We start from the raw sequence: 15,325 nt of genomic DNA on the forward strand, positions 1-15,325 counted from the left end.
AAATAAATCGTTCTACAGATTAGCGAAAGTTTAAAACCGTGAAATAAAAATTTTCAGTAAAGAAATTAGAAAATGTTTCAGACGAAACAGATGGAACATTCCATTTAAAATATATGTTCAATCTTGAAATCAAGAGCCTCTAGCATCAATGGAGGCGACATAAGTACTTACCAAGGATTAATGGCTTAGATGAATGGGAAATATGTCGAGTAAAATTGTAAAAGCTGTTTTCTTTTCCAGTATTTGGTTCATGCATCGTGTGTTCCCATCATCATCATTATTGCGGAAATCGTTGTTTAATTTGGCTGCATGACTTCATTGAATTTACCTATATCTAGATGCACATGTTAATGACACCGATTAAACATGTGTTTCTATCCGGTTTTGGAAGATCACATTTTTTTCTAGTGTTGTTGTTTATATGTAAGAAGAACATTTACAACTTTTCTGAAACTGCTTACAGGAGTCCAACACCTCCACCCCTTAACTGGTTGTCAGTGCAGTCAGTCAGAATGGCCTATGTTCTAGCAATGGATTTTGTTCACTGACAATCGAGATATGCAAAAGACTATTGTATCAACGAACAAGGATGAACTAAGAAAAATTTTCTGATTGGACATACTATGGTAACTGGAGAAATGAACCACTCCCTGTATATCCCAAAACTCAGTGAGTGAAAAAGTAGAAATTGTAAATTTCCTTTACATCTTCCCTGGATTTTTAATTCAATAGAACTTTTTAACATCAAGGCTGTAGATTGAACCCTGGACTAGGTATATTGAAAAAAAATCCGTTATCCGAACAGTGGTGTATTATACAAATATACGGAATACATATGTTTACTACGAAAAACTGTATGGAACATGTCCATATGCTATATACATACTGTATTTTCCGCGTTTACATGTTACATCATGCCGCTACAGGATGTCTGACATCTAACACTCTTCCGCATATTACATACGTATACATATGTTACATATGTTACATACATTAGCTATACGTTATATACGTCCATCTGTATGGGAAATACTTCCGTCTGTATACAGTTCTTTCTTTCATACGCTAAGTATGTATAGATAAAACACTTATATGGTAAGTATTATACAACATATGTTTTCGGTTATACGCTTGGTGCAGGATATTACATAGGGCTGTACGTTAAGTCCAAAAATTACAGGATTTACGCATGTAACATATACTTTTACGTACGCTTTTCTTTTCTTCTGTGTAGGTGCACAGACATTACACGAGTTAGTCGCTTGGTCACGAAGTAGCACAATCCAGAAACAAGTCACGGAGATGTCTAGCAAAACAAGTGTCTCCTCTTATAAGATTACTCACAAGACGAGAAATAGCTCGTCTCATATCGATTCCGGTCTCGAAAACGAGACGAGAAAGTACATTTTAAAACCAAAATATGAGACGAGAAACACATGACAATTCTCGTCTCGTTTTCAAGACGAGAAATTTCCCGAATCTCGTGGGAATATTATTCACCCAAGTCTTAGATCTCAAATCCTGTTTTAATGTAACATGATTAATACCATAATAACTATAAATTGATAAAGTGATTGCACGAACATGTTGGAGAGAATTTATCAACATTTAAAGATACATAAGTCATTATATAATATACTTAAATAATAAATATTGTTTTAAAGTCATTATATCACACTCTTCGTGAACATCACGTGATGTGAAAGGATTATGATAAGTTCTAGAAGAAATTTAGAAAAAAAAATCATGGCATAAAGTTTGTACATATATTTAATAAACGAGCCGAGAATAGCATTTCAAGAACCCAGACGAGACGAAAAAGAATTTCTCGCAAATCGACACTGGACGACTTATTTATATATAGAGTCTAGAAAGCCTTATTTCTGGTCTCGTCTTTCTCATGAGCAGCACTACCGCCATGTAAGAGACATGAAAATGACTTTAAATGTAGTCAATTTTATTAGTGTGAAATTTCAAATTTGTGCGAGATGTGTTCCTGAATATCCATACTCCTTGTATACAAATATAATGCAGTTACCATGCTTTCGTTTCGTGTACATGGTTTCGAATATAGTTTCCAATACTAACACTATTTTCATCAGCTTTGAAGAGGCAAAAATTTAGACAATGCAAGAGGATCCTCCTTTCTCATAATTAATATCATACTATTAGAGGGGCCGCGGTGGCATAGTGGTAGAGCGTTCACCTCTAGTGCATGGGATCCCTGGTTCGATACCAGCTCGCACCAAGGGAGCTTTGTGGTGGACAATCAACGTGTGCGTGGGTTTTCTCTTGCAAATCCTGTTTCCTCCCACTTTCTTCCTTCCACCATTTCATTCATTTCTCACCATCACCGTGTCCCTTAGCCTCTTTGCATAAACGTTGGACGTGACACTAAATATTTCATTTCATTTTCTTCATTATTAGATAGAATAAATTTCTTAATCATTTTATGTTGTTCAAGTAACTGAAATACATTAAATAGCATTCTAGGTGTTTTCTTTACTTAATATGAAGGTGTCAGTGCCTAATTTCTTCAAAATATCAGAAGCGTTTGAAATTCAATATCTTTGATTTACGTTTTGTTATCAACATTTAACATCAGCTTTACAAATCGTTCCAACTCATATACAAATAGCAGAAAGTTAAAAATTAGGAGAAACATAGTATTATACCAGTGGCGAGTCTAGAAGGTAAAAACAGGGAGGAGACAGTCAGAACCCAGACTATGATAGGCGTATCATGAGTTTACTATAAACTTTCAAAAATATATAAATAATAGCTTAATTTATATTTATAACTCAAAAAACTGGGGGCATAGGCACCCTTGCCCCAGACTAGATACATTATTGTATTATACTATCCCAATATGGATTCTTGAACTTTCTTCAATGGTCCGTAAGAGAGAGAGAGAGAGACACATACACAGGGCATATTTAAATAGATATATGTAGGTTTGACTTTCTCCCAGGAAGACGCTGAATTCAACCTACAGTAGCGATGCAGAAAAAGATCGGATATATTTTCACAGAAAATTATGAACTCTAAACATAGGAAGTTTGAAAATGACATTTTATCCCGTTTAAATTTTAAAATTTCTTGTGTACTGTTCTGATCTTTCATAGCTCTCATCGATACAACCTCAACAGTCTCTGATACGTGTCACTTTTTTTTTTAATTTATAATATTTCAATCGTTTTACAACAAGTATTACTTAAAATTACAAAATATGCTTTTCTTCAGATTCACACACAAGGAGACAAGTTTTCCTGTATGACCAAATAATTTGATGACGAGCGTAAAATTAACTTGATCTCTATATAGATCACTAGTAGCAGAGAGAACTTGCACATCACTTGCTGTAAGCTTGAAATGGAAGTCGGCAAGCCTGCATCCAGCTTGATTTGAAAACATGCAAGCATGCCGCAAGCTGGATGCCAGTAAGGAAGTTACGTGGGAGCAAACCTTGCATTCAGTGTTCCATTCAAACTTTACGCAAGCGTTTTATAAGTCACGTTAAGTCAATAGACAATGAACAGCCAGTGATGCTATGACGCTCTGCGAATGGTCTAAAGCATCGCTTGCAAGTACAACAAAAGGCAGATTGTATGAAAGCATGTTTCAAGTGCAAGCGTAGAAAGCCAAATGCCATGCACGTACCAACTGGCCGAAAACTTTCTTGCTACTAGGGATGGAGATGCAACTGAAACCGGAAGTGCTTGAAATTTATTAGCACTTCCGGCTTCAATACACTATTTAACAAATTTAAACTTTTTGTTTGTTACATGAGAAAAATCACCTGATCTTAAAGGAACTTTTTGCGCTGAATTCGAATATGCACTCGGTTTCTCTCCATCACGTACAGTTTTCCCGTAACAGAGGGATTTTCGGGAAATTCCCTCAAAAATGTCCCTTTTTCAGATATTTTATTCCCCTAGCTCCTGTCCCCTTACATATAGTAACATAGAAATTATACCTAAGTATACCTTGATTTATATTTAACAAACCCTGAAAGTTTCGTAAAAATCGCTTTGTTCTTTCTAGAGAAATAAATATATTTGTATGTATACTGTGTGCACTGTTTATTGCACCTGATAGTAATGCTTTCAGATCTCCTGAGTTGGGGTAAAAACGATTTGCTTTATTACTACAAACACAGACTTCCACTTCCCGAGTCCCCTACCAACTGGGAAGAGATATGGCCAAAAGACTCTGATGATGATCATGACCTTGATGAACCATCGACATCAACATCCAAGGATCCAACGTTCATCCCTGACTGTGTTCGCGAGCCACATTTCATCCGGCAATGTGAACTTAATGACCTAGTCCGTAATTTGCACCTGACAAAACAAGAGGCGGAACTTCTGGGATCAAGGCTCCAGCAGTGGAACTTATTGGATGAAGAAACGAACATATCAGTGTACAGGAAAAGGCATGTTCAATTTTCAAGCTATTTCTCAATGCAAGATAATGTGTGCGTATGTACGGATATAAATGGGTTGATGGCGGAGCTAGGAATTCCTTACGTTCCAGAAGAATGGAGGTTATTTATCGACGCGTCAAAGGTCAGCCTTAAAGCTGTCCTTTTACATAATGGAAATAAAAAAACCTTCTATACCACTTGCGCACTCAGTGAAGATTAAGGAATCCTATGACACCATGTCAACTTTGCTAAATCTTATAAATTACAAGGACCATTGTTGGCAAATATGTTGTGATCTCAAGGTAGTTGGTATTTTATTAGGACTGCAGTGCGGTTACACGAAGTACCAATGTTTTTTATGTTTATGGGATAGCCGAGCTGATGACAAACATTATGAAGTGAAGGAATGGGAACCTAGAGTGAATTACGTACCTGGAGAATGAAACGTCAAATACGCTCCTTTGGTAGATCCTAATAAGATATTACTACCGCCACTTCATATCAAGTTAGAACTTATGAAAAACTTTGTCAAACCCATGGACACATCTGGTGAAGGTTTCAAGTATTTGCGACATAAGTTCCCTAACCTGAGTGATGCTAAGATTTCAGCTTGCGTGTTTATTGGTCCCCAAATTAGGAAATTAATGCTTGATGATAGCTTTGACAGCAAGTTAAACAGTGCTGAGCTAGCTGCCTGGACAGCATTTAAGTGTGTTGTGCGCAACTTTCTGGGCAATAACAAAGCTGAGAGTTACACAGAAATCGTACAGAACATGATACAGAAATACAAAGAGTTGGGTTGTAGGATGTCTTTAAAAATCCACTTTTTGCACTCCCACCTCAGCCTCTTTCCTGCTAACCTAGGTGCTGTCAGCGACGAACAGGGGGAAAGATTCCACCAAGATATAATGGCAATGGAGAAAAGGTACCAGGGACGATGGGATCCTTCAATGATGGGGGACTATTGTTGGGGTCTTGTTAGAGAATGCAACATTTCTTACAAAAGAAGGAAGTAGTGTACGTTTTTGTAACCCAATGGAAGTTTCATATATTGTGATAGTTTTGATTGTCTTTTCATGACCTTTTGGTACATTTGTATTATTGTTTATTGTAAATTGTCACACTTGTAAATTATATTGTATTATATTTTATATATGTGTTTGTGGTAATAAAGCAAAACGTTTTACCTCAACTTAAGAGATCTGAAAGCATTACTATAAGGTGCAATAAACAGTACACACAGTATACATACAAACATATTTATTTCTCTAGAAAGAATAAAGCGATTATTACGAAACTTTTAGGGTTTATTAAATATGAATCAAGGTATACTTAGGTATAATTTCTATGTTACTATATGTAAGGGGACAAGAGCTAGGGGAATAAAATATCTGAAAAAGGGAAATTTTTGAGGGGATTTCCCGAAAATCCCTCTGTTACGGGAAAATCGTACGTGATGGAGAAAAACCGAGTGCATATTCGAATTCAGCGCAAAAAGTTCCTTTAAGAACAGGTATTTCCTTTTATGTAACAAAACCTTTGTTAACTAGTGATATTGATTTCCATTTAGCAAACACTGTAAGATATCGAGACGTGTTTTTCTGCAATGAATTCAGCGTCCCAGAGATTATGTTCCAAACCTCTCGTTAACCCTCTATTCAAATCAGACGTGATAAAGAGATAATCAAATGGCGACAATGACGGGGAATTGGAGTAGGTCCATGGGTTGAGATAAGTATTTACAAAGTTATTTCCCTAAATTGTTCCAGATTTGATATGTCCATTCTCTAACTTATGTGATCAGTATTTTTTTTCCTTTTTTCTCACAATAGTTTATATTTACTTGGTCGAATATTCTAATAATATTTATTTTCACGCTCTACCCTAGTCAACTGTTTTAAGTTGGTCACAAGGAAGCGGGTGATGGTAGATTTACATCGAAGTTGCACCACCCGAATGTGACGTAATATCACGTGGTATTATTATGGTGATCAATGTGGAACAAAAGAAGCCCTGCTGGGCTTCTAACCCCCTTCAGTCGCTGACGCTCTCTCAGCTGTTAGGTAAGGCAAGTAAATAACTTTTTATGCATTATATATTACGTACAAGGGCAAATGAGCATTACTTCATTTTTATCTTATTTTAATGATAAAAGTGTTATTAAAATTTAAAAAAAGATTTTTTAAAAAATCTTTCCTTGGACCGGGTTTGAACCCACGCCAAAAGCAATTTTTATTACTAGCCCATGTGCTAGCATGCTTGGCCACAAGGACCAACAGAAGTTGGTATTTGATTTGTACTATATGTATGTTACGTGACGAGATACGGATAATTTCAACCAATCGGAATCGGGTATTTAGCTCCTATGGCTAGATTCGAGCGTGATTAAAAAATATGCATATGCTAACGTAATACGAGTTTTATTACCATATGTGTTTTTACTGTTCGAGCTTTTGCATAAGTGAGAGTAGCCCTAGAAAACTAACGGAAACGATGCTGTCCACCACAAATTTACTTCGCTGGGAATCGCACCAGGAATCCAGCGCCCCAGAGATAAGCGTTCTACCACTGAGCCACCGTGAACCCCACAAAGGAAGGTGGGGGACTAGAACTAGATAAATAACACTTGAATGTTGTGTGTTTTACGTCCTTAAACAATGAAAAGGTTAAGAACTATTATTAAAGTGTTCTCCGTACACCCACCAAGGTTTAAGTGTTATGTAGTTGGCAGGTGCACATTTAACATCAACCTTCCAGCACAGGGCATTCCCAACTACATTATCTCGCTTCTAAGAGAAACAGTTACTATTATTATTATTATTATTATTATTATTATTATTATTATTATTATTATTATTATTATTATTATTATTATTATTATTATTATTATTATTATCATTAATGTAGAACTCATTTTGAATCTGGTAACTTTTTAAGCGAAAGCCTTCGAGGGGCTTCTAGAGCAGCGTTTTTTTTTTCAAATATTTTCATTCATAGAACCCTCCAAAATAAAATTATGGAACCCACAAAAATAGTATTAAATTATTGACAATTTGTAATAGTAATGCCAATCTTTTGATGATAATACTAAGTGACTCATCTAAGTACTAAGTTCTAACCTACTTCTAGATGAGATAGAGACTTCCGTTTTTATATTTGCTTCCTTGATATCTTGATATTGGTTTGTATATCGAAAGGAAGTCCAAAAAATTAAAATTTCCTACTCGAAAAAGGAGGCAAAGTCCTTTCATAAGATTTTTAGTTTTCTTTTCGAATTTCGAAACCTTTTTCACCTTTTTCCGTTACGGTTCGAAAGAAGTATCGGAAAGGAGCTTTAGTAATTTTCGATTTTTCAAAAAAATTATATATATATATATATATATATATATATATATATATATATATATATATATATATATATATATATGTGTGTGTGTGTGTGTGTGTGTGTGTGTGTGTGTCAATTATTTCGATTCAAACTTCCAAAAACAAATTTCGAAAGACTCAAAATTCAAACCAACTTTTACACGAGATAGAGACTTGCGAATTTTTTGTTCGCTTCCTCGAGGCAGGCACGTAGCCAAGGGGGGAAGTCCGGACCCCCCCTTGAAGGCCAGAAATAAAAAAATTAAGGAACGATAAAACGAAATGAAATGAGAAAAATAAAAAAATCGGCGTTAAAAATTAAAAAAACTACAGAAAGCTTTTGTTACTCTTTCTTATAAGGAGATTTGTATTACTTGCAATACATGGTGGCGAGGTGAGTGGGATATCCTCGAAGAGTCAGGGAATTTGAAATTTCCGGAAGTTACACAATTCTTAGAATTTGTGCTACTAGTCAGGAAGATTTCAAGCTTCAGAAAGCATAATGCCACTTGTGTAACAGCGTGGACATTTTTGATCATAATTTTTCGCCAACCCATCCTTGTAGTATCAAACATGTTATTTCAAAAAAAATTTTCTACTACTCCTTTAACCTGTCATTTGGAACGTACAGTAGTTGACGGAATAATAAAAACAAAAAAACAAAAAATGTGTGAAAAGAAAGTTCTGTTAACATTTGATTCAACAGAGAAAGGAACGCAGATATTGTAAAATATTTTACAAGACATTATTGAGTTTGTACACTCATGTTCAAAATTATTGTCGCATATCTATAAATATGTTGTAGTAGGAGTATAATTTGATAACGAATTCGCCTGCTATTTTTTATAATGATAGTATGTGTATAATCGGCAGACATTTAAGTGGCAAATTTTGTCAAAATAGCAGTAAATAAGAACAATAAAACAAAAATAAAACTTTCTTGTCCATTTAGCAACATTTCGTTTTACTCAGTCTAATTTTCGTATTTACAATTCTTTTCCTAAGAAATTTACCACAAATAGGGTCTATACATTTCCCGATTATACACATGGTATCAGTATTAAAAGTACCAAATTATATTCTTACAAGAAGACAGACATAGATATGCGACAATCATTTTGGACATGAGCGTACTTTTTATAATAGTGAATATATACTTTCTATAATAGTTGAGGTCGTAATGAAAGGAAAATTGTTATATTTGAAAGAACAGAGGAACAACGTAAATATTGTAAAATCATTTTCAATACGTTTTTTTTATTATTATTATTTTACTTGAGATTTCTTCGTAGTTTGTTATTAAATTACTTACCAACATATCCTCATTTTATTGTCCTAACAAACCAACATATGTTGATAGTAAAGTAGTTTAGATTGATTAGGCCTTCAGTGTTTCATGTCACGCCCCCCCCCCCCCTCTTTTACGAAATCCTGGCTAAACGAACCAGTATATGTTCCAGTAAAATAGTTTAGAATGATCGAGCCCTTGGTGTGATGACCACAGTATTTCATGTTACGGACCTCCCCCTTCACTAAATCCTGGCTACGTGCCTGCTCGAGGTTGGTTTATATGGAACCTGTCGGAACTCTTTACGGAACCACTGCATTCCGCGGAACACACTTTGAGAAACGCTGCTCTAGAGACTCATTTAGCTAATTCAAATGTTGGCAAGTAATTTAGTTAACCACAACTGAAAATACTACAGCAAAAGCTTCAGCTTCAGCTGATAAAATAAAGAGCACAGGTGTGATTTTGTGCCCATATTTCAAAAACAACCAATATTTAGTAACTAAACCATATTTATTTTTCTTTCTTTCCCTCTTTCCTGTTACTTAATATATTGTTGTAACATGCATGTGTGTGCTATCACACATTGTCAATGGCTTTTAGACGAGGATTATTACATTTAACTTGTGGTAAACAAGTACAGAAAGATGTGACGGAACCTTTCAATTGACGTTCACATATCCTTATTTACAATATAGTCTACAGCTGTTAAAAAATAAAATAAAATAAAATAAAAAAAAGACACGGGGAAATAATTTGTGTAGAAAGAACTCCCTATCTACGTCAGAGAGAGACAAGAGTTGCACTTGTCTCTTATTTCGTTTTGTTATTTATTTGTATATTTTTATATACAAGTGTGTGTGTGTGTGTTTAAATGTCACTGTGTGTATAGTACATTAATACGTTGTACGTGCGTTTCTCAAAGAAATCCAGCGGAAACAGATTACGGATTTCGTGTTTCTCACACGTTCCAATCACGTGACCACGCCTCTTGTCTCTCTATTATTTTTTTCTTCTTTTTTCAGTATTTTTACAGACGTATATACACACACACACACACACATATTTTCTTAAAAAGGGTTTGGGTACTGATGTACTCTAATCATGTACGTACCTTTTCAACCATTGATGCTCATTGTTGTTACTCTCGTAGGCTTTACGTTTTAGTGACGTCATTCGTGTATCTTCTGTTCCTGTCATTTGGCGCTGCATGTGGTATTTCTCCAATGTAATGGCTAGAAGGAAGTGAAATCACGTTATTCTCTTTTACAATTTAATACGCTATTCATGAAAAGGGCAAGTTAAATTAAGCAGGACCAATAATAATTAGAGCCATGATGGTATACCTACGCACAAAAGGAACTTCTTGAAAACTATACGCCATGTACTTCATCTGTTATCTCAATGCTAGTTCCCATTTACTTCTTGTATACAATTCTGTTCGTAAACAAGAAAAAAAGCTAAGTTCTTGATTCGTAATCATGAGGTCCTTGGTTTGAATCTCGCTTGTCGACCACCCTGATTGATGATGATTTCAGTCTCAATCTTAATAATCGAATATTATGATGTTATAGCATTAAATACTCTATGCAGTGGTCTCTTTTGCTTTCCAGAAGTTATTTTCCTACTTGTCTAAGTACTATCCTACTTTTCTACTTTCCTAAGTCTATTGTTAGGTACCAGGGGCGCATCCACGGGAGGATCCATCGGATCCAGATTTTCCCCAGAACTTCCTTACTCAACACATATTTGTGTTCTTTCTCAATAAAATTATACTTGTTTACCAATAAAATAATTGATGTAGCATGAAAATTTGATCTTACACTTTAAGTGTACTCTTTCTGTTGTAAAAACAAACTAAACGGCGTGACAAACATCTTGGCATTTGAAGGCAGCGCTCCAAGTTCCCTATAAATGCTGCTAGCAAATAACAGGTCTGCGGTATTGCCACGTTTATTTTGTATACACTCACCCTCTATCACCTGATCGCGCTGTAGTTCTTCTGCTTAGTCAAGCCATAGCCACATCCCTTTCTCACTCGGCAACGTCGCTTCAGAGCTTGCGTTTTATTCGTTTAGCTGAAATGCCAAGATGTTTGTCACAGGCTTTAGTTCTATCATTTTTTCCCGGAAGGTGGAAGTATTTTATAATTATTTATCGTCGTTTCGAGTGTATAATAATATTCGTTCAATACTACATACACATAGTGGTTTGTAGTGTTGGATCCCCCCCCAAAAAAATGGACCCCTTCCAACAAGAATTTCTGGGTGCGCGCCTGTTGGGTGGCTCTGTAAAATGTAAACTGTGGGAGTGATTTTGGGATTTCCTGTTCCTATCAAATGGATAAATGAAACTAAATTTGCTGGGACAAAGTTAAAAATAAGGAAAGGGGAATAAATATTTCTGAAAATGACAAATCTAACCTAATCTAAAGATTTTTTTCTTTGCCGTTTCAGAACAGTGAAACTTCCATCAACAATATCTCTCTATAACAGACATCTTTATAATATGGGCAGATGGTTTTTGATTCGGCAAAAATATACGTACAGTGTGGACTACATAAAGATTTACTATCATAAATTTTAATAACTTTGTACACGAAACACCTGCAGTAACGATATACATAGCTCGTTGAATTTAACAGCTCAAAAATTTTGTTGTAAAAATTTTGTTTTACGAAAAATATTCTCAAAATGGGCTCTATGTCTCTGTAGACATTCGCATCTTGTTCGATATTTCCAGTCCAGGTGTTGTTATAGTTCTTCGTGGATTACTTCTACACTTCCTGGAGGTTTCAATTGTCCCTTTTCTATCACATTTCTTCACCAAGTTCAAAATTGTTGACTTGGAGGGCGTATCACTTCAGTTAAAATATTTTCTAAACTTTCTGTGCACGCTTAGGGGTGATTTAGTTTCCGCATACTCGTTCATACACACACACACACACACACACACACACAAAAATACGCTGTTCTTCACCATCTTGTGTGACGTCACCATCACCATCTTGTATATTTTGCCAAATAACCTAACAAAAATCTTTGAGTTGCTGAATTCAATGAACCACGTATCGTTAGTGTACGTGTATCTGTACAGAGTTATTAACGTTTATGATTGTAAACCTTATTGTGGTTCACGATGTATTATTACCAGACAAAACCATCCCTTTCACAGATACTCTCACATACGGATACGGACAATGTACTTTACAACGACTTATCAAAATGATAGTCGTCAACCTGGTTCGTTTGCTGAGATAAAAATCCGAAGTGGTAGTATTTCTTTGGCATAAAAAATATTAGCTTCGATATTTGAATACCATTAATCTCACCTTTTTAACAAGAATGACAAAATCTATAAACGATGTTAAAACTGGTTTATTATTTGATATAACTTATAATATCCTTTTCTTAAAACTGTTAAGTACACAAATTCACTGACTAGGTAACCATAAAACATGTCCATATCAACAACTATCCCATAATAATCACTTACATATATTAAAAACATTCTTCTTTTGTTAATATGAAATGAACATTCTACTAAGTATAGTGCATATGTATGAGTACTTTCTGCCCAAGGTACAGGTAAATATTACACAAACCAAAGTATTTTGTTGTATAAAAATGTCGCTCGACCAAGGGACTGAATATAAAAGTCATGAGTAGGCTTGGCTTTTATCTTCAAGAACCACTGGTCCGTTTACATTAGTGTTGTTTACATCACATATGTCCATCATATTTTAATCGCACCTTGTATATCTATTCATTATATTTCACGTATACATATACATATATATAAATACATTCATAACAATTCTTTCATTTCATCAATATTTATCTTTAATTACATTAATTATATTTATTTCATTATATTATTATTACATTTTCTTATTAAAATATCGTCGCTTATTTAATTAGTCGTCGAAGGTTGCGATTTCGAAAAATGTAAAGGACAAACGTGGGTTACAAATAATATTAATCTTTACGGGCGCATTAAATAACAAACAAGTCAGATGTTGCATTTAAAGGTATACATAGTGGCACTAAGATGTTATAATAAAGAAGAATCTTATTTAAGGTAATCGTTGAATAATTGATTTTATAGAATGGATCTTATTATTAACATAATCTTTGACAATTAAATTTTCAACACAAATCAATCAAATATAAATAATCTTTGCTTTTAATCAATTATAAATCGAACTATAATTCCTCATATTGCTTATATAGCGAAGTTATAAGGATTGTTTTCATTATTGATATTTACACATAAACTCAAAAATAAAAATTTACAAGAATCTACAACTAACATGAATTTAACCTAATTTCAGTAACGGTAATCAGGTTACATTCGAACTTGCATACGGTTCTAATAAAGTGCACTGTACTGCGCTATCGTGATTAGGTTCTATATGAAGTCGTACATGTCTTTCATCGTGATTCCGATTTTGATATGGAGTGCCATCTCTTGATCTCCAATTACGTCTATTCACGTAGTTCGCTGCATTTCTGGAATTTCGCCATACATTACGTCGATTTTTAAATCTATTTTGACTATATGGTCTAACATTTGAATTGCTACGACTAATTAGGTTAGGCGGATTCTCTACATAACCTTGTCTATTTTGCTCATTTTGATTGCTAGAGTATACTCGGCTTAGATTAGGTTCTGTATTATTCACACTCCGAATATTTAAATTCCGAACAGGCACCAAATGATCTGAATTATTCTTATTTTTACCCATTCCTGATTGTGGATTCATGGCATGGTATTGAGTTTCGTAGCATTGGACAAGCATCAATAAATGGCTGAAACTCATACACTGTGTGGAAAATAAGATCTGTTGCAATTTAAATGGAAGCAAATTTCGAATCGATGCTATTATTCTCGATTCCGATTGCAAAGGATTAACGACCTTTAATTCGTTGTAGACATTTACAACAAATTCTACAAGAGATTTGTGCAATCGAGGATTGAAGTGTTGATTTCTAAGGGTGGCATCTCTATTTGCCAGCAAAAAGTCATTTTCATAATTAGCGATCAATGCCGCTTTGAATTCCTCATATGTACTAATGTGATCACGTATTGCCTTAAACCATAAGGAACAAGGTGGGAGTAATACATGGGGTATTAATTTCATATATTGTGATCGATCGATTGACATTATATTGCATTCGTCTTGGAATTTCTCTAAGAAAGAAGTAGCATTCTCATTACACTTACCACTGAATTTGCTCATAGCTCGGATTTCACTCATCTTAACACTTAATTTTACCTTCTTTTTCTCATTCCTTGTTCTTGTTGAGTGATAGCTCCTATCCATGACATGCGGTGTCGTCACACCATCTATGTTTCGCTCATCAGTACTCTTCGGACAACTTTCTTCTAGTATAATATCTTCATCAGACCCCGGCGAAGGCGAGTTCATCTCTGGTGAGTGGGGCAACTCAAAGCGATCACTACCCAAGTTATTACGGTAAATGTTGTCTTTGGCCTGTAACATTTTAATCTCTTCCTGAATAGTAGCTAACAACTGTGTATTTACACGTATGTTATTAGAGTTGTTACTGACCTGGATCTTCTGCTGTTTAATGGAAGATTCTATTACTTCTAAATCTTTTTTTATAGCACTAATTTCTTGATTTTGGTGATTGTACTTTTCTTGACACTCATCGGATATCCTTTTTAACTTTTCCTCAAACTGTGAGGATATGTCGTTCACCACCTGGACAATTGTTTGTTTCGTTTCATCTGATTTCTGTTCTATCCGTCTACTTAATTCTTCATATTGCTTATTAGATTCGTCGAACTTCTGGTCCATTCGTCTACTTAATTCTTCATTCTGCTTGTTAGCTTGGTCAAACTTCTGTTCCATTTCGTCAAACTTTTGTTCCAATCGTCTGCTTAATTCTTCATTTTGCTTGTTAGCTTCGTCAAACTTCAGTTCTATCTTCTGTTCCATGGTCTGCTTTAATTCTTCATTTTGCTTCTTTATCTCGGTAGACATCTGCATTAATTGTCGCTGTAAAGCTAACAAGATATCTTCCGATGTCAATCCTGGTGTTACACTAGTCTCATCACTGTCACTAGTATTTGATTCCTGCTGCATGGTTTCGTTGTCCATTTTTCTAATGATTACTTTACCACTTCGCAATATGGTTAAGTTCGTATTCATAAAAGTAAATTCAACCTTACTCTTCTTCTTCGGGAACTGAATTTACAAAGTCCCGGGTGAGGTAAAC

At 34.9% G+C, this 15,325-nt stretch overlaps 1 protein-coding gene across 3 annotated transcripts in view; it reads right to left on the bottom strand.

Annotated features, from left to right (window-relative positions):
* The window catches only part of LOC145688248 (uncharacterized), a 211,348-nt gene that overhangs the window by 34,243 nt on the left and 161,780 nt on the right, over positions 1–15,325 (bottom strand). For all 3 annotated transcript variants that reach the window (XM_081762210.1, XM_081762190.1, XM_081762200.1), the window contains exon 2: positions 10,195–10,315. In XM_081762210.1, the coding sequence (XP_081618336.1) occupies positions 10,195–10,292 (98 nt within the window). In that variant the 5' untranslated portion in view covers positions 10,293–10,315. The remainder of the gene's footprint in view (positions 1–10,194; positions 10,316–15,325) is intronic.

This window comes from Thermobia domestica, chromosome 1, assembly GCF_964235325.1.
Source record: "Thermobia domestica chromosome 1, izTheDome1.hap1.1, whole genome shotgun sequence".
NCBI classification, from domain to species: domain Eukaryota; kingdom Metazoa; phylum Arthropoda; class Insecta; order Zygentoma; family Lepismatidae; genus Thermobia; species Thermobia domestica.